This window comes from Rhodotorula toruloides (genome assembly GCF_000320785.1).
Source record: "Rhodotorula toruloides NP11 unplaced genomic scaffold Scaffold24, whole genome shotgun sequence".
In the NCBI taxonomy this organism is placed as follows: domain Eukaryota; kingdom Fungi; phylum Basidiomycota; class Microbotryomycetes; order Sporidiobolales; family Sporidiobolaceae; genus Rhodotorula; species Rhodotorula toruloides.
In genome coordinates, this window is record NW_015622984.1 from 45,729 (window position 1) to 63,648 (window position 17,920).

The following is a 17,920-nucleotide window of genomic DNA, read 5'->3' on the forward strand; positions in this document are numbered from 1 at the left end:
GAGGGTTACACAAGACGCGCAAGCTACCGGGTCCTCTTCGTGAACGTGAACCCACTCTCCTCCTGCGACGAGCGAGTCCACCGTAGTTGTCGCGTCCCGTCCACGCCCGCCGCGACTCGCCGCAATGTGCAGTTGCAGATAGTCGTACAGGATATGTACTGAACTAGCGCGCAGAGGTTGGAGTCGAAGATGGCGAATTCTGCGGGCGCTGGGAGGTCGTCCTCGTTTGCGAGCATCCACAGCCCGTCTTGGAGGCCGCCCATGTTGTGCGTTTGAAGAGTGAATTGCTGAAGGTTCGGAAAGCCGGAGAGCAGCCGATGCAAGTCCGCTAGCGGTAGTCGTGACCTCGGCTGTAAGCCTTAAGGGTCAGCACAAATCAGACACACCGGAAGTGAGCGCACCTGCGCTCCTGCTGCATCATACCACGTCACCGTTAACGTGTCCAGATGCTCGTGCCGGATTGACGGGAATGCGTCCGGCCAGCCCGTCACGCCGTCGATGTGCAACGACCAGAGCTGAGACTTGTCGAGGAGAACTCTGACGGTCTGCCAGAAGCGAACAACGAGTGTGTGCTGAGTCGGAGCAGAGCTGCTGGCGACAGCGGCGGGCAGCGGAATGGTGACCTCCAGCCGCTCCAAGGCCAACAGATGCGTCGGTTCTTGCTGCAAAGTCTAGTCAGCTCAATCCGAGCAGGTGCTGCTGGAATCACGTACCAAGGTGCCGACGAACTGTGTAAGATTGCTCTCAACGCTCGCGCGCACGAGGTCGACGTCGTCGTCCATGTCGTCGTCCGGGAACTGCAGAACCAGTACCCGCACAGTCTGCCACGGTAGTGTGCTCTGGGCGAGGAGGGGTCGGCGCAAGGTGAGGAGCTCGAGTGTTTTGAGTGCTGAACTGCCGGATTGTAGCAATTGTTTGACAACTCCCGGCGCATCCGTCACCACCAAGGCCCGGAGTGCTGGCAATTTTCGCAGATCAAAGGAGGTGTCGCGGAGTCCGTCAAAGCCGAGGAGACAGAGAACCTTCAGATTTGGGCAACACGACAGTGCCGTTGTGAGGTAGCGCGGGAGGATAGACCGCGGACTGGCGGAAGTCAAGTCGATTAAGGCGAGTTGCGGGAACAATCGTGGCATCATCGCGGCGAGGAGCGGGGTGGTGAGAGGCTGGATCTGAATGCGCAGAGTATGCGTCCCGTCGAGAGGCCGGCTTTGGCGTGCGAGGAAGGTGAGGACGGCTGGAACATTGCTCGGTGCGCGCGGCCGAACGATGACTTCGCGGAAGATGGCGATGCGGGCGAGACGAAAGAGACGGGAGTTCAGCATCACTCGTGCAAGGCGGAGGTCGTAATCCGGCACGCGATCGCTGGGAAAGGAGGCGAAGAGTGTGTTGTAGATCCGAAGGATCAGCTCGTCCGGGAGGTTAAGGAGGCCGACGGAAGGCAAGGGGACACCTGTCATCTTCTACATCAGCTCATATTCTGAGAATGGCAGCAGGGAATCCTGACCTTCGACTCTTCGAGCAACGCGGACCTCGCCGGTATCGTCCCGCTCGGCAGTGACCGGCCTGCGAGGAGTCGTGCGTATGCACGGATCTCCTGCATGAAAGGAAAGGAACGTACAGCGACATCTTGCCAAGCCGTGAGTGCGAGTAAGAGGGAAGAGGAGAAGGACGTCGTCGGGGAGAATCCGCGGGAGGCGCGAGCGCGACAGGGGCGGTCGACGAGTATGCGAGAAAGAGAGATGCAGCGACATCAGCACGATAGCATGTCGGAGCCGACGGAGGCAAGAGCTGTTCGAGAAAGAAGCGTCGCTCGCTCGATCCGCCCCAACCCGCATCTTCCGCCTGGCTCATTCGCGACATTGCAACTGCGTGCAGACGGTGCATTGCGCTTGCCGCAACTAGTGCTTGCACGTCCACTTCGAATAGACAAAGTCCGCATCGGGCGACGTCCGCGTCCACCGCAGCTGAACTTTGTCGTCCGGGTCGTCCGGGATGCGCGAGGGACGGAAGGCGAAGTGGACAATCGTTGTTGAGCGTAGGTACCGTACAAGCGATGCGAGATTAGGCTCGAAGATGTCGGCAAGAGGCGAGGCGGGGTCTCCGTTCCGGTAAAGCCAGTCGCCGTCGAGACACTCGCGGAGAAAGCGAATGTCGAGGTCGAAGTGCGCGAGCTTGGGAAAGCAGGAGAGGATATGATGAAGGGAAGGAAGGGGAAGAACGCGTCGAGGCTGCAAAGGTGAAACGTCAGTACGAGCTGAGCCAAGGTTTGAGGGAACTTACCGGGTTTGGCGTCTTCTCCCCGCGGGTCTCCCGACCAGTCCATCGCAACTCAAGCCTTTTGAGCCCTCGTTCCGCAACAGCTCGAGTTGCGGCGGCCAAGACGTGAGTCCTTCGATCTTGAGGCGCGAGACGCGAGCTCGCCGAAAGACAACCTTGAGAAAGCCGACGAAAGCCTTGACATGCGGGTGCTCGGCCTTGACGGAACTCAAGCTGACCTCCTTCCAAGGCGCGTTGACGTCGAGCATGCGAAGCGGAAACTGACCGCGATGCTGCAGAAGCACATGACTGGTCAGTTCTACGGCATTTGCGAGAGATCACTCGACGCACCGATTTCGTGCGCTCAAGATCTTTCCGCAGTGCTTTGTAGCATGCGTATTCGTCCCAGAACTGCAGAGTTAGGGCGGACAGTTTCACCCAGGGCAAGGACAATTCCGCGGGGAGGGTGTCTTGCGAGTAGATCTCCAACTTGGACAGTGCCGTGCCAGTGGTGTTACGCAGCAGCTGGATGCCAAGTTCGTTCGTCGTTGATCGCCTAAGCCGCAGCGATTGCAGGCAGGGAAGTTGGCTCAAAGTAAAGGTCTCGTCGGCCAGCGAATCGTAACACTCGATATCGAGGTGCCGCAGCTGCTGAAAGTGCGGGATGATCTCGGTGGCTTGGCGAGGGAGGATGAAGCGGTCGTCGCCGTCGTCGTGGCGCGAAGAGACGAATGTGAGGGAGGTAAGGTTCGGGAACAGACGAGGCGCGAGGGCGGCGGCGAGTACAAGCAGAGGCACCTCGACCTCAAGATGGAGACTGCAAGTCGTGCGGAGCGGCTCAGCTTGTCTGGCGAGGAAGGCGAGAACCATTGGCACTGGATCGCCGGCGTCGTCAACGGCGATGTGACTGAGAAAGACGGGCTTGGCGATCTCGTAGATGCGACGGTTGACGAAGGCGGTCTTCCACTTCTCGAACGGGTTCTCCATCGGAAGGATGCGAATGTCGAGGGCGAGGGTCGAGGCGTAGATGCGGGCGATGAGCTCGTCGGGGAGGGAGAGGAAGCCAGTCGGCTGTGATGTCGTCTCTGCGGTGTACCAGCGTCAGCGCAGCTCCCGCAGAAGCCGTTGCGAGGAGGAACGCGCCTTCATCGCTCAACGTCCCCACCATCCCGAGATCCGTTCGTTCCGCGTTCGTAGGCGAGCTGCGGTGGCCGGGCATGAGTGAAAGGCCTCTGGAAGTGGGTTGAGCACGTACGGCGTCATGGCGAGGTGTTGGTGTGTAAGCGAGGTTGCGGACGGAGACAAAGGGTCACTCGCCGTCTGGAGGGCTGTGTCGCACTCGCCTTCGTCTTGTGGCTCTCCAAGCAGACTCTAGCTGTGCCAGGTTCATCCAGATCTGCTGAAGAAGATGCGGGACGAGGCAAACGGCGCCTTCTCCATTGAAATGTCGCATGCGGTGCCACTGTGAGCGTAAAGGTTGCTGAGGAGAGCAGTCCATTGCGACGAGGAGGTACTAGCAACCCAGCGTCCACAGACTGAAGACGAATGGTTCCTGGGGTGAACGTCGCGTCCAGCGCAACTGGCGGTGGGTGAAGAGTCCAAAAGGTTCAATCGGTCGAAAGGAGAAAGAGATGACAGTGGTGGACTGCAAGGATTGGACGAGTGCCGACAGGGTCGGCTCGAAGATCGGCAGGTGAGGCGAATTGGCGAGGGTTGGTTGCTTGAGGAGGTGATGCCCGTCCAAGCAGTCGTGGAGGGATGTAGCGTCGAGGAAGAGGTACTGGAGGCATGGAAAGTTGAGAAGGATGTAGAAGATGTCGGTCAATGGCAGGCGATCTCGTTGCTGCAGAGCAAGGAAGGTCAGCGTACGAAGCGGGCGAGCGGACGAAGAAGGCGCGTGGAAGGTGACTCACCTTTGCATCGTCGGGTGTAGGATCACACAAGTCGAGTCGGAGCCTGTGCAGTGCCTTGTATCGCAGGAGAGGCTTGCGGAGCGGCCAGATTGTGAGGTGGTCTATCTTGAGTCGTATGATGGCCGAATGACGAAGCGCAGCTTCGAGAAAGGCGAGGAAGGGGGCGACGTCTTGATGCTCGGGCTTGACGGAGGATGCAAGAAGGTCTTGCCAAGGTGCGTTGATGGCAAGGGAGTGTAAGGGGAGTTGCCGGTCGGGCTGAACGCGGTGCGCCAGCGCTCGTCAGCTAACGAGCGGATACAGATATCGGAGGGCGCACATGAGTCGTCAGATGCAGCTTCAGCTTGTCCAGTATGGCCGTGTACGCCGCCGAAGCCCCGTAGAGGATCAGGGTTAAAGAGCGCAAGTGACCCCACGGTATCGCCAGGTCGATCGGTATGTCCTCTGCGGCGATTGGCAGGAGTTCCAAGTAGCGGAGAGGAAGGTCCGCTCCATGGCGCAGAAACGAAAGTTGGGTAGTAGCGCCCCGCTTGAGAATCAGATCCTTGAGGCTGGACAGCCGGCAGATGTCGAAGTCCTCGTCCTCCAAGCTCTCAAAGTCCTCAACTTGGAGCCGCTGTAACTGCTGAAAGTGCGGAAGAACGTCCGTGACGTAGCGTGGCAGGACGTAGCGGTCATCCTCGCCTTGCGAGCCAATGCCCAGAACGAGTGTTGTGAGGTTCGGGAGGAGCCGCGGCGCCATGACCATCACGAGCGGTATTGTCTGAGTCTCGACCTGGACGAGTAAGCTGGTAGTTGACGGAAGAGGTACAGCTTGCGCGGCGAGGAAGACGAGCAAGCTGGGCATCCAGGAGTCGGCGTCGTTGATTGCGAGGTGGTTGAACGCGAGAGGGCGAGCAAGGTGATAGATGCGCCGGTTGATGCAGGTGAGCCTCCACTGGTAGGCGACGTTGATCTCGGGGTAGTTCAAGTTGGGAACGAAGATGTGGGAGCGGTAGATGCGCGCAATGAGCTCGTCGGGCAGGGAGGGGAGACCGACGGGTTCGTTGTTCGGTTCTGCAAGCCTTGAGCGTCAGCTGCAGCCACGTCGAGCCTTGTTACGAAGAACGCGCCTTCATCGCGAGCGAGTCCTCCGACCGTCGTTCCGTCTTCCTGCCCCTCGGGGAGCGACGAGCTGCAGGTCTAGCAGTCAAATACATTGAAGCAAGCATTTGCGGGCCTGAGCAGAACGAACTGGGACATGGGGGAACAGCGAGCGAGGCGGAGGAGGACAAGAGGGGAGATGGGGAGAGGGTTGGGCTTTCGCGCTTCGCTGCTGCGTCGTGCGCCTTGGATGGTCGAAGAACACGCAGGAATGGAGGGAAGCGCTGGTCCAAAGAAGCGAGCCACCGGTGAGGCTCGCCAGTCTTCCGCCGAAGGACTCCCAGCGGCGGATGCGGGCGAACGAATACATTAGACAGGCTGTACGCCGTCCTTTCAGCGCCTCCTGCGTCCCACTCATCCTACAACACGTGCTCTCGTCGGCCTCCATCCGCCCGATCACAGCAAGTCGAGGTGCTCGGTCGATGCGAGCAGCGTCACCATTTCCTGCGGCGATGATGCGAGTCAGCACAAAAGCGGGCGTGAGAGATGGCAGCAACCGCAACGCACCGCCTCGAGGAACTTTGCGACGTTGACCTGGTCGTTCAGACCTTTCCGCCTCCGCGTCTTGAGCACAAAGTCGCGCGCCAGTGCTTGCGCAGGTGCGGGTTCGAGCGGTCGCAGCTGGATCGTCTTGTCGAGAGGGTCGCCTGCAGAACAAGACCGTCAGTGGGGACGGAGCGAGACTCGAGCGGGAAGCTGGCGCACCTGGGCAGATCGACCAGTGGTCAAAGGTCTGGACGCAGAACGCCTGGCCGAGCGTGTGTGCTGCGCGGTGGAGCGTGTCAGCATGCCGAACAAGAGAGGACGAGGGCGACGTGACGCACTCCGCAAGTCCGTCTCGAAACCGTTTGCGTCGACGACGGGAATGTACGCCTGGACCGTGAACAGCGGCGAGCCGGGTTTGGGGATGTCCTTCGTGACATGCCCTCGTCGGCGGGCGAGGATCTCGTAGATCGCCGGCACGCAATCTTGAGGCGCCTGGATCTCGACGAAGTAGACGGGCTGCGAGCAGGCTGACGTGAGCTCATTCGCCGCCGTCGGCAGCATTAAGGGTGAGCTCACCTCTTGCAACCGCGGCGTCGCCATCAGGAAACTCGAGTAGCACACTCGCCGCGCCGTCGGGATGATCTGGCCTCCTCCTCGGTAGATCGGCTCGTGCGCCAAGTCCGCACCCAACAGCCGGAACTTGACATTCCGGATCGCTGTGCACGCAGGGAAATCAGCTCGAGACGACACGAGGAAGGAGGAGCCTCCACGCACGCTCGTCGCACAGCGGTCCTTCTCGGCAACCCCACTGGAAGCCCTGCTTGATCGATTCCTTGACCGTGTACAGCAGCTTCTTGTCAACGTCGGACGGCAGCGTGTCGTCCATGAGCAGGTTAGGTCCCTGGTCGTCCGGCCCGAACGCCCAGATCGAGCGCGACGCGAGCAAGTCCCAGCCGTACTTGTTCTGGAAGTGCTGGCCGAGCTGTTTAGGCGGCAGGCGGATCGAGATCTTGCCAGTCTCGATGTCTTCAGCAATCCCTCGCTCAAGCGGCTCGGCAATCATCGTGATCTTGTTCCTGCGCGGCGGTAGGAGAAGAGTCAGCGAAAGTCCAGCTCGGCCACATCTCGCGACGACTCACTTCTTGTTGGGCGTGTCGGCGTAGCACTTGAGTGCACTCGTCTCGACGACCGTCTCGCAGAACCGCACGACCGGGTCAGAGATCTTGATCTCGATCTCGGCAAACATGACGCGGAGGTCGTGCATGGCGCAGTCGAGGTAGAGCTCGCCTGTTCCGAGGAGGACGTGCTCGCCCGACTCTTCGACGCGCGTCTCGATCAGCGGGTACGTCTTGTTGACCTTGCGTAAACCGTCGAGCATCTTGGGCAGCTCGGACGGCATCAGCGGCTCGACCGAGACTTTGAGGACGGACTGGGTGAAGTGGGCGATGGGGCGGAAGATGCGGAGCTCGGAAGCGTCGTAGTCGGCGGCGATGAGCGTCGCCGTCTTTGAGATCGAGTTGTCGACGCCCGAGAGCTGGACAAAGTTGCCTGCCGGCATCGCGTCCGTCTCGATGTCGTACCGCGCCTCGCCGACGTAAATGCCTCCGATCTGCTGCACGACCATGTCCTCCTCGTCCTCGGGCGAGTACCCCTCGCCGAGGACCTTGACCTCCTGCCCGACCTGCGCCGTTCCGCTCAACACGCGTCCAAAAGCGCGGAACTCGCTTGCATCCGGCGTCGGGTACAGCTTGACGATCTGGATCGCAAGCGGTCCCTCGGGGTCGCAGTTGAGGAGCGCTTGACCAAGAGGCGAGTCGAGCGCGCCGGTGTAGGTCGACTCGACCTTGACGCGCGCGCCCTGCTGAGGGTTCGGCACGTGCTGGACGATCATGTCGACGAAGCCGGTAGGCGGGCCGAAGAAGTGGGCGAGGACGAGGCGGAGAAGCGGGCGGACGTCCATCTTGTAGACGGACGGCTTGAAGTGGATGCCGAGCTGGTGGAGCGTCTTGCGCAGGCTGTCGGTGTCCTCGCCGATGACCTGCGAGTACAACTTGTACAGCGGCTCCATGATGAAGTGCTCAAAGCCGCGCTTCGCTCCGGGCGCCGACTGCCGCGAGAACTTGCGCGTCTCGGGGTGGTAGTAGATGTTGCCCCAGAGGCGGACGGCGAACTGGTCGAGGTCCATGGGGCCGTACGTGTCGGCGTACATCTTTGCGAACGACTTGAGCGTGAAGCACCAGCCCATCTGGGTCGACGCGAACGCGACGTTGCCGCGCTCGGGCGAGACGCGGAGCGCAGGGTCGGGGTCGAGCTCCGAGATGACCGTGTTGACCTCCTCGATCGTCTGCTTCAGCTTGAAGTAGGCGTCGCCAGGCGGTAGCCGGAGCTCGAGGATGAGGCGGTCGACCTTGTTGACGACGAGGACGATCGGGATGCGGTTCTTGACGAGATGCTGGATCGTCTGCGTCGTCGTGAGCATGACACCCTCGACAGCGTCGACAACGACGACAGCACCGTCGGCAACGCGGACGGCCGAGGCGATCTCGTCGACAAAGTTCGAGTGGCCGGGCGTGTCGACCAAGTTGACGAGGTACGACTTGCCCTTGGTGTTGGACAGGACGAGCGACATGGGAGAAGACTTGATCGAGATCTTGCGGGACTGGGAGAGGGAGTGGGTATCGGTGAAGCGGAGCTGCCGAGGCGAAGCAATGTGAGCGGGGGACACGAGTCAAGCTACGCTCGCCGGGACGCACCTGCTTGTCAGTGTCGATGTCGATCTTGTGCGTCTCGGCGACGAGCATGTCGACGAGCGACGTCTTGCCGTGATGCAAGTGGCCGACAATCGCAACGTTGCGGACCGTCTCCGGGTTCGAGGCGAGGCCCATCATGAACCTGCACGGTCCCGCCTCGTCAGCTCGCTCCCTCGCGGTAACTAGTGAACGCGAACTGACTGGTCATCCCACCGCCGCTCTGGCCCGGTCGTTGCGCCGAGACGGAACTTGCGCGTCTTGACAGGCTCGATGATCGGGACCGAGAGCGGCTGCGCGTCCTCCTCCTGCACCATCGTCTCGACTCCAGGGCCGTACGTCGCCGAGGCGGACGCATAGTACGTCTTGTCCTCGTGCAGGACGATCGCGTTTGATGACGGGACGTCTGCGGGAAGAGTCGCTGGTCAGTCGCCCGCTTGCGCGTCTCCGCTGTCTCTGCACTCGCTCGGCGTAGCACCGTGTCCCACGAGCGCAAGCGACTGGCGCATCCAGCCCTCGACTTCACCCCAGGGAGACAACCTCCTCAGCAACCCCGAGAGAAAAGCCCAAGCACACTTACCATCGACCTCCATGCCCTCAAGCGGCTCCACCTCGTCCTCATCGTACGCCCTCAGCGGCGCAGGAGTAGGCGACGCCGCACCATCCTGCTGCCGCTGCTCGCCCGCCTCGTCGTCCGAGTAGTCCGACTCGAGGTCGTCTTCCGGGCCGATGTAGTTGCCCTGTGGTGTATCGCGAACGGTCAGTACGGTCCTGGCGCACAGAGGTCGGCCGTTGAGCAGCCCAGCAAGCGAGCGAGATGTGTCCGCCGCGCTGCACGACACCCGCCTGCCCGTGCGCGCCGAGAGCTGCAATGCCGTGACTCACGAACTCGTCGTACAAATCCATCGCTGCAGTGCTCGCCGGTGTGTGTTGCCCTGTTGACAAGTCGCGGGGGTCGACGAGGTGGAGAGCTGGCTGGCGATGAAGCGCGCGGAGGTCGTTCGAGCGCGGACGGGGTCAGGAGCGAGCGTGAGAACGGCTAGCGAGTGGCTCGGGCGCAGCAGAGCGAGGCGAGAGGTGCTGGAGCTGGCTGACCTGACGACCCCCTCCCTCGTCGTGGGTTGGCTTCGTCCTCACCCGCCGCATGGCACATATCAAGCCAGAGAGTGCGTAGACCCATCCATGCACTTCATTGGTCCGCGCTGACACCCGTTCGACCTCGGTCCGCAGTGCAAACAGCCCACGAAATCGGCATCCTCACCGTCCGCGAGCCCCTCCCTCTCGCCGTCTCTCGCTGGTCCTGACTCGCTTTTCCCTGCTTGACTCGTGCCGGGGAGTAGGTCACGCTCAAGTCTCACGGCTCGCGCAACCATTCGAGCGGGAAGATCGAGTGTCCTTACGGGATTGTGTTCGACAAGACGCAACATACTCGTGCGTCCCTGCGCTTGTTCTTCTACGATTGTTGTCCGCGCACTGATGCAAAGTGTCGGTCTCGTCGCAGTCGAAGCGCTGAACGGCACCCTCCGCGCCGCCAAGCGCCAAAAGAAGGTCCGTCCCCTCCCTCCTCCCCTCTTTCTTCCCTCCAGCCCTCGCCCTCGACCTCGCTTACGCTCGGCCCTGCAGATCACATTCGATGGTGAGCTCCTCATGATGCCCAAAGACAAGGACGTCCCCATCGTATTGCTGGACGAGGGAGAGGGAGAGGAGGAGGAGAGGAAGGTGCAGGAGACGCTGCCTTAGCCGCGCGCGAGCGGGCGAGGTAGATGGCTGCGGTGGGGAGCAGTAGAATGATTTGCAGTATAACAAGCAGTTCCAAGCCATGCTTCGATCTTGTACTGCCTGGCCCCTCTTCCTCCCTCCGCCTTCTCCGCCTCCTCTCCTCTCATCCTGCGTTCCTTGACCTAGTACCGAACACTGACGAAACCACGATTTACAACACACCGCACTATCTAGCAAACCAGTGTCTATCCCCCGTCTCCCTCCAGCGACAGCGAGGGAACCAGCCGTCCTCCTCCTCCTCCTCGTCGTCCTTCCATCCAACAACCCCCAATGACGCCCCCCGCGCCCCGGGCTGACCTCCTAGCTATTCCACGACCACACGATAGGCAGCACACCCGTGTCCAAGTCCCCAATCGCCTCGAATGCGCCCAACGACAGGTCGAGTGAAAACCTGCTGCTACAGCCCGGGCACGCATCTGGACGTATCTGGGGTGTCAGTAGAAAGTTCATGGAAGTTCGGCAAGACGCAGGGGAAGCGGGGGAACGGACCAGCGACGGTCGCTACGACGCTCTTCCCGTTCGCCGTATTGGTGATGGTCAATTCCCTTCCACAATACTGCGATACCTGGCCCATATTTCCGTACTGCACCCTCCAAGTATCAGTACCTCTCCGAGAGGGAGAAGGAGAGGGGAAGGACGAACGAGGCGAGAGTCGAGAGCGACGATTGACGCAGAGTCCGGGTTGTAGTTTCCGCACGCTCCCGCGGCGCCGTATTCTGGGCGTGCCAGGCAAGAGCATCAGCTTTTTGAGAAGCGGGAGTGGGAGTAGGAGGAAGGAAAAGGGGGCGAGCGTGGGACGAACGGTAGAAGTAGGTCTACGAGTTTGCAACCGAGGTTCCGGTCAGTTCTCCCCGATGGGTGCGCGTCGAAAGAGTGAGATGAAGGTGGACGCACAGCTTGTCCAGTGAACTGCGCGGCGGGCGCACTGCTCGTCGTTGACGCTGCCTTGCTGCTCGTGCTGCCGGACGAAGTCGAAGTCGTCTTTCCCGTTGCCATAGTCGTGGTCGTAGTCTGCAGTGCCTCCCTCGTCGTACTACTCGCAACCCTCGTCGTCTCCACCGTCGTAGGAGCCGGAACCCACACCGCCGTCGACGTCCTCACCGCCGCCAAACTCCTCGCGCTACTCTCAAACGCCGGATTCTTCGGGTTCAAAACGACCTTTGGGTTCTTCACCACGTTCCTCTTACTCTTCTCCTGCGAGTGGGTGGAGTTGAGCGGTGGAGGGGGGAAGAGGAACGAGGGCGGGAGGCGCCATGAGCCTTCGACGTCTAGGGCGGAGGGGTCGAGGACGGGGCGTGCGAGGGCGGTGGAGAGGAGGAAGGAGACGGGAAGGGCGAGGAGGGTGGGGAGGTGCATCGTTGGCGAAGGAGGGGGCGGCACAGCCGGCTTGACTTGCGGTCGAGGGCGGAGAGGAAGAGAGAAAGAGGGAGTGAGCGGACCAGCCGACACGGAAAGCGGGAGAGCGGGAAGCGAGAGGGAAGTGAGGAGAGAAAGAGAGAGGAGGGAGAGAGGCCGAGGAGGGAAGCGAGCGGGGTGCTGCGTTTCCAGCGATCGCCAAGCAGGAGCCGCTTCAGAACCAAGCAAGCGAGCAAATCCCTTGTGCCGCAGCGTGAGTTGGGCCAACGGAAATCGCATCCGGAAGCGTCGAGCGGGACTCGCTCAATTCCTCGTCCAGCTCGTTGCGCCAGAGTGTCCTCGCGTGCGTCACTAGAGCTGGGTTACTCCATCCGGCCCAACACACGGATCTGCGTTGGTCGTCGAGGCACCCCTCCTGCCTCGAGCGTTCAAAAGCCATCTCGTCGCATCTACCGAACGGGCGTGTCCTGCCTCACCGGGTTGTTGATGCCCGGCCCGTCGAGGTGGCATGTCGACTGGAAGGGAAGTCGGTTTGAGCCTGAGCGAGAGGGGGGGCGGGTTGGGGTTGCCTGAAGCGGGAGATGGCAGGCAGCGAGAGGGATGAGAGGAGAGGGTCGGGCGGCGTCAGCGCGGACAGCGGGTCAAGCGGGTGTGCGCAGCAGAGTCAGCCGTTTCGTGGATCGACAGTGGTCGCAGCTGAAGCGCAGTGGAGCGGAAGCGAAGAGGCGGGTCGCTCGTCGAGGGAAGGTCGGCATTACAAGTCGAGTTTGTATCGTAACTTAGCTGATTACAAGTTGCCAGTTTGTAATGACTCGCTTACTCCGCAATCTATCTCCGGCCCCCGCACCAGCGACCCCGCTCGAGGCCAGCTGCTGGAAAAAGCGAGAGTGCTGCTCGTCGACAAACAGCAGCAGCGACTCTACGATCCTACTCACGCCGTCTGCCAGCCAGCCAGCAGCACTACGCACGACTATACTTGCACGCTCGCTCGCTCGTCGTTTGAGCGTGTCACGAGAGTCTCTGGTGCCTGAATCCAGCCTGTCCTCCTCCTCCACGCCTCGACGACGCCTCGCAGACGAGCTCACGACTGCTGCATTGCCTTCGACTGCACACATACACCCTTCCAACTCACCCGCAACCACTCCCACTCCTCGAACAGCGGCGCCGCATGAACCCAGCCTCGACCTCGTCCACACCCGGTCCGCCCACCCACTCCGACGCACGCGGCAGCCCCTCGCTGCCCGCGCAGTACGGGCCAGACGGGAAACTCAAGACGGGCAACGCGTACGTCAATTCGTTCAAGGGCGGGATACGGGTCGAGACGGCCAACGGGGGAGAGAGGACCAGCAGGGCTTGCCTCGCGTGTAGGAAACTAAAGGTGCGTAACCGTGAACTATCTCTCTCTCTCTCTCGCTGTGACTGCCTCCCTGCTGCTGCTGTGCGAGCGAGCGAGCGAGGACGGGTGTTCGTCAGGACGTATTGCGATCGAGGTGGGGGGCGGAGTCGTGCGCGAGGGACGACTGGACGCTCAGCAGGGCTCTCTGCGCGCTCGCGTATGGACCATTGGCACTCTCTCCACACCCTGGACACTCGGGCGAAGCGCTGGCAGGTTCGTTGCGGACGACTGCGACGAGGCGAACGCAACTCGGCCTGTCCGGGTGGACTTTACGCGACGGGCGGGCGTTCGTTGCGCGCGGCGAGGCCCGCATAGTGTTTGTTGGTGGCTGCAGGCCAGATCCCGGCCGTACCGAAGGCGGCAGTGTCGAGGGAGGGGGATTTGACTGCACTCGCCAGGAGCGAGACTTGGTGGACCTCCCACCCCGCCCAACGCCTCCCAAGCGCGCGTACTGACTCTCGCACCCCTCCTACGTCCCACAGACCCGATGCGACGGCGCCGAAGACCCTCCCTGCAAGCGGTCCGTCCCAACCTTCCCTCCTTCACCAATCCTCGCGCGAGAAAACTGACAGCTCGTCCTCCCTCCCGTAGATGCCGCGCAGGGAACCACGAATGCGTCTTTGTCGAAAGCAAGCGCGGCAAGCGTCCTTCTCGGTTCGTCCCGCCCCCCTCTCACTCCTCTTGCTCGAAAAGCTAACGAGTTTGGCGCGATGGGCAGGGGCAAACAATCCGACTCGAACCTGGTCGACAAGTTCCGCATGGTCGAGAAGACGCTCGCCACGGTCCTCGACTCGATCGGCTCGGGCGAGAAACCAGACCCGAGCGCGATCTCGCAGTTGCAGGCGTCTCTGGCCGAGGGACTCGTTCCCGAGCCTTCTGCTGCCGGGCGGAGAGCGAGTGTGGGAAGTAGTCAGGCGATGAGGTACTCTCTCCCGCCGAACGACGACCACTCGCCTTCGTCCGGCTCCGAAATCAACGACCTCGCCACCTCGACGGGCGGGCGCAAGGCCAAACGCGCGCGCCACAACTCGTCCGCGACGTCGAACGGGACGTTCGAGTCGCCGTCGATGGGTGGGACGCTCGCACTTTCGCCGAGTACGACGGCCCAGTCGGGGAGTGCGAGTACAAAGTTTGCGCATCTCCCGCTCCCAGGAGGCGGGGCGCAGGGTCCGAGTCCATCTACGAACGCCCGTCGCGCATCGCAAGGACCTCCTTCGAACCCTTCTCCCGGATCCGCAACCGTCCCTATCCCGACTTCCCAACCTACCCCCGCCGGCTCCTCACTTGCAATGCTCGCCGACGCCTCCCTCGCAGCCCAAATCGACGGCCGCTCTCAACTGACCGGACTCGACTCGAACTTTAACCTGAGCACGGTGACGAACGCGATTCAGAGGCAGAAGGATAGGCTGGGCGCGCCGGTGGAGGGGGGGACGACACCGGCTGTGTTGAGTAAGGGGATTGTGACGCCCGAGTTGGCCGTCGAGTTGTTCACTATGTGCGTGGGCCCCTCTCGCTCGCATCTTGTTGAGAGCCCGTGGAGCTGACAAGGGTTGGGATTGCGCACGCAGCTTCTTCGACTACGCCTACATCCACCTCCCGCTCCTCGACCCCGCGCGCCACACCGCCCCCTGGGTCTGCGCGACCTCTCCCTTCCTCTTCACCGTCATACTCGCCGTCGCATCGCGCTTCCACGCCGACCCAACCCTGCACGAAAAGATCTACGAGGAGGCGCACAAGTGTTTCGTCGAGTGCGTCTCCGAGGGCGAGAGGAGCGTCGAGAGCGTTCAGGCTTGTTGTATCTTGACCGTGTGGACCTATCCCCCGACGGGGGAGAGTGTCGCGGCGGGAAGGGAGGAGAGGCCGAAGCGCGCGTCGCTGTACTTTACCATGGTGCGCCCCCGTCGCCCTTCCCTCTCCTAAGACTCGCAACTGACGCACTTGACGGGCAGGCAATCCGCATGGCCCTCGAGCTGAACCTCTTCCGCCCCGCCTCGTGGGTCGACCGCCACCTCTCCAAGCCCGGAAACTCATCCAAGACGAACCCGTGGGTCACCTTGCCGAAAGACGGGCCCGAGGCGGTCACGGAGCAGGAGACGTGGGACGCGTTGAACAGGGAGAGGACGTGGTTGATGGTTTTCGTGATTGATCGCAAGTGAGTCCGGGTCGCTTTTTTGAGATGTTGGGAGGAGAGGCTAACGTGGGTGTATGTGCGCAGCATGGCGACGGTTATGGGACGGCCGTACCAGATCCTCGAGGCCAAGCCGCTCCTCCTCCCTCTCCATCCGCAATGCCTGCCCTTCGACCTCGGTGCGTCTCACTCCTCATCTTTTCCTCTCTCTCCTTGCTCACGAGTCGGGTCCTCGCAGGCGTCATCGCCCACGTCGAGATGCAGACGATTGTCGGACAGGTGATGGATACTTTCCGCGACAGGCTGTACGGCCTCAGCTGCGCGAGCGACGAGATGCCCAGTCCGGTTGTCATGAAGGTGCTTTCCCGCACTCTCCCTCGCCTGCAGGAGCAACGCTGATGGAAGGGTGTGCCGCAGCTGTTCAACTCGAGGATGGACGAGTGGAAGGCGAGGTGGTGTCCGATGCCGGGCGAGCCGATCGCCAACAACCTCCTCTTCTACCAATGTGCGTCCCGCTCCTCCCGCACTTAACCCCTATCGGCGCCTGACTGATTACCCGTCGCCCGCACAGACTCGTGCAAGCTCTTCCTCAACACGATCCCGCTCCACACGCTCCTCCGCAACGGCGACGCCTCGGACGATCCCGACTCGGTCTCGTCGACTATCGCGTCTGCAAAGAGCTTGTTGCAGCTCGGACATGCGTATGCCGAGCTGAGCGTCTTGCGGCACTGCCCCGACGTGAGTCCACTTCCTTGACGGCCGTGGAGTCTCTCGCTGACGCTCGAGGTCACGCAGGTCAACTTCCTCCTCATGCTCTACTCGAGCGTCTTCCTCGTCAAAGTCCGCGTCTCGAACTCGCGCTTCGCGCAGCTCGTCGACCCAGACGAGCTCGAGCAGCTCCTCCTCCAGCTCATGAAGGACTGCCAGGAGGCTGCGCAGGGCGACCCTCGTCACGCAGCCATGACGTGCTTCGTCATCCTCCGTGCGCTGGGCACGAGCTGGAAGGCGCTTGAGACGGGCGGCGGGAGGAGCCGCGGGACCAGCACGCGAGGCGACGAGGACGAGAACCCGCTTGCCGCAGCGCAGCAACAGCCTCACGGTCCGGCCGGGCTTGGGATGCCGAACGGTCCGCCTCCGCAGCAAGGCCCGCTCGACCCGCATGCCGACTTTGCCGCCTTGAACAGCACGCTCGCTTCGAGCGCAGGCGGGTTCCCGCACGTCTCGCTCGCGTCGGCTATGCCGCCTTCGCCTGCACCGATGTTCCCCGGTCAGTTCAGCTCGGCCGGCAACCCCTTCAGCAACCCCTTCGCTGCCGCCTCGAACGCCCCAACGCCGAACGCGTCGTACCGACCGGGCACCATCTCGGGCGTGCAGACGCCCTCGGCCTTCGTCGGGAACGGCATGTTCGAAGGCGCCACGCCTGCAGGTCCCGGAGTCGCTGGCGGACCAGGCGGGAACAGTCTTGGACTCGGTGGACCCGGCGGAGGTCCCTTTGACGGTGTCGACCACTTCCTCAACGACTCGCACTTCTTCGGCAGCGTCCTCGTCGGCAAGGGAGCGAGCGGATTCTTCGACTGGCCAGGAGTGCGTCCGCGAATCTCCTCCGTCCGTCTCGCAAGTACTGACTCTTCGCCTCGTCTCGCTGAGCAGGTTGCGGGAAGCTTGTATGTCTCCTCGCTTTCCCCTGACGAGTCCGACGGTGGCTGATGTGTTTCCTGTACTCTTGCAGGGACATGTCGACTGCCGTCGACCCCTTCTCCGCCGGCTCCGACCCGTTCGGCTTCGACTCGTTCTCGTACAACCCGCAACACGGGTCAGCGAGTGCCGTGCCGACGCCTGCTGCCGGTGCGGGCCAGATCGACCCGATGCTGAGCGCGAGTCCGGCGGTTGGGTCGAGCGGAGGACGGGGATCCGGAGCGGGCGTGCGGAACGGAGACTCGCCCAGGAAGGAGGACGAGGACAAAAAGCCTATCATCTAAGGCTGCATACGCAGGATCTCGCTCAGTGAACGAAGCAAATCACGATTGGAAGTGCGGTCCTTCCTTCTCCCTCTCTCTTCCCTCTCGCAAACGTAACCGGTCTGTCGTAGTATCTATAACTTCCCTCTCTCGTCTTATGCAATTCGCTGTCGTAATGGTCCCCAGGTGCATGCGTGAGCGACAAGCGTGAGGTGGCGGACGAAGAGGACGACCTTCGCGAGGAGGAACCTCTTACCGTCTCGCTCCTCGTCGAGTCTTGTTCAGCACTGCTCCCGGCGGTCTTCTAAGAAGCGCTTTCATGGCGCCGAGACGACAGCGCAGAGCCTGGGTCGGACAGGATGGCGTACTGGCCCTTCTTGATCTCGTTGTCGGGGAACGTCCTGAGCTGCGACGCCAATCCGAGCTTCGACATCGTCCAGATGAAGAGCTTAGTCGGGTCGTACTGCCACCATCGAAGTGCGTTGCGGTAGTCGGAGGGGAACTCGTGGTGCTGGAGGAGAAGGGAGAAGGTCAGCGGGAGGTCGAGGAGAGCGACGTCGACGGCAAACGCCTCGAACGACATCGCGACTGCCGCAGCAGCACGGAATGACGTCGTAGAGCGCGCAGAGAGCGAGCGGGAGACTCACGAAGTTGTGGTAGCCCTCGCCGATGGTCGCGAGCGCCGTGAGGAAGTCAGCATGACCCTTGTTGTCCATGAACGTCTCGCCAGCGCCTCAGACGCTCAACTCTGCAACCGA

General features: G+C 62.0%; 8 protein-coding genes across 8 annotated transcripts; 2 read left to right on the forward strand and 6 right to left on the reverse strand.

Moving 5' to 3' along the window:
• Positions 1-23: 23 nt before the first annotated feature.
• On the reverse strand, positions 24-1,457 carry RHTO_03903 (uncharacterized protein; the record flags this gene model as incomplete). The annotated part of the gene is made up of 3 exons (XM_016417572.1): positions 24-350; positions 402-662; positions 714-1,457. 3 exons carry the CDS (start codon positions 1,455-1,457, stop codon positions 24-26), a joined length of 1,332 nt encoding a protein of 443 aa, XP_016270979.1.
• A 441-nt stretch (positions 1,458-1,898) lies between these two features.
• RHTO_03904 (uncharacterized protein) lies at positions 1,899-3,519 on the reverse strand (the record flags this gene model as incomplete). The annotated part of the gene is made up of 5 exons (XM_016417573.1): positions 1,899-2,228; positions 2,316-2,549; positions 2,608-3,341; positions 3,400-3,458; positions 3,512-3,519. The coding sequence occupies 5 exons, from the start codon at positions 3,517-3,519 to the stop codon at positions 1,899-1,901; spliced, it is 1,365 nt and encodes a 454-aa protein (XP_016270980.1).
• A 250-nt stretch (positions 3,520-3,769) lies between these two features.
• On the reverse strand, positions 3,770-5,622 carry RHTO_03905 (uncharacterized protein; the record flags this gene model as incomplete). The annotated part of the gene is made up of 5 exons (XM_016417574.1): positions 3,770-4,099; positions 4,170-4,427; positions 4,489-5,225; positions 5,282-5,351; positions 5,404-5,622. 5 exons carry the CDS (start codon positions 5,620-5,622, stop codon positions 3,770-3,772), a joined length of 1,614 nt encoding a protein of 537 aa, XP_016270981.1.
• An 86-nt stretch (positions 5,623-5,708) lies between these two features.
• RHTO_03906 (116 kda u5 small nuclear ribonucleoprotein component) lies at positions 5,709-9,451 on the reverse strand (the record flags this gene model as incomplete). Its single annotated transcript, XM_016417575.1, has 11 exons — positions 5,709-5,756; positions 5,820-5,959; positions 6,018-6,077; positions 6,137-6,314; positions 6,375-6,514; positions 6,573-6,874; positions 6,938-8,490; positions 8,552-8,690; positions 8,750-8,951; positions 9,126-9,285; positions 9,431-9,451. The coding sequence occupies 11 exons, from the start codon at positions 9,449-9,451 to the stop codon at positions 5,709-5,711; spliced, it is 2,943 nt and encodes a 980-aa protein (XP_016270982.1).
• A 238-nt stretch (positions 9,452-9,689) lies between these two features.
• On the forward strand, positions 9,690-10,285 carry RHTO_03907 (uncharacterized protein; the record flags this gene model as incomplete). The annotated part of the gene is made up of 5 exons (XM_016417576.1): positions 9,690-9,711; positions 9,776-9,807; positions 9,886-9,976; positions 10,047-10,093; positions 10,169-10,285. 5 exons carry the CDS (start codon positions 9,690-9,692, stop codon positions 10,283-10,285), a joined length of 309 nt encoding a protein of 102 aa, XP_016270983.1.
• A 339-nt stretch (positions 10,286-10,624) lies between these two features.
• On the reverse strand, positions 10,625-11,680 carry RHTO_03908 (expansin family protein; the record flags this gene model as incomplete). Its single annotated transcript, XM_016417577.1, has 5 exons — positions 10,625-10,740; positions 10,814-10,907; positions 10,967-11,040; positions 11,127-11,139; positions 11,219-11,680. The coding sequence occupies 5 exons, from the start codon at positions 11,678-11,680 to the stop codon at positions 10,625-10,627; spliced, it is 759 nt and encodes a 252-aa protein (XP_016270984.1).
• Positions 11,681-12,848: 1,168 nt separating this feature from the next.
• On the forward strand, positions 12,849-17,183 carry RHTO_03909 (Zn(2)-C6 transcription factor; the record flags this gene model as incomplete). The annotated part of the gene is made up of 13 exons (XM_016417578.1): positions 12,849-13,058; positions 13,559-13,596; positions 13,668-13,730; positions 13,795-14,571; positions 14,645-14,966; positions 15,026-15,228; positions 15,292-15,383; positions 15,443-15,561; positions 15,622-15,709; positions 15,776-15,942; positions 16,000-16,788; positions 16,855-16,868; positions 16,934-17,183. 13 exons carry the CDS (start codon positions 12,849-12,851, stop codon positions 17,181-17,183), a joined length of 3,132 nt encoding a protein of 1,043 aa, XP_016270985.1.
• A 283-nt stretch (positions 17,184-17,466) lies between these two features.
• Positions 17,467-17,878, reverse strand: RHTO_03910 (delta-9 fatty acid desaturase; the record flags this gene model as incomplete). The annotated part of the gene is made up of 2 exons (XM_016417579.1): positions 17,467-17,673; positions 17,810-17,878. The coding sequence occupies 2 exons, from the start codon at positions 17,876-17,878 to the stop codon at positions 17,467-17,469; spliced, it is 276 nt and encodes a 91-aa protein (XP_016270986.1).
• Between the last annotated feature and the right edge of the window lie 42 nt (positions 17,879-17,920).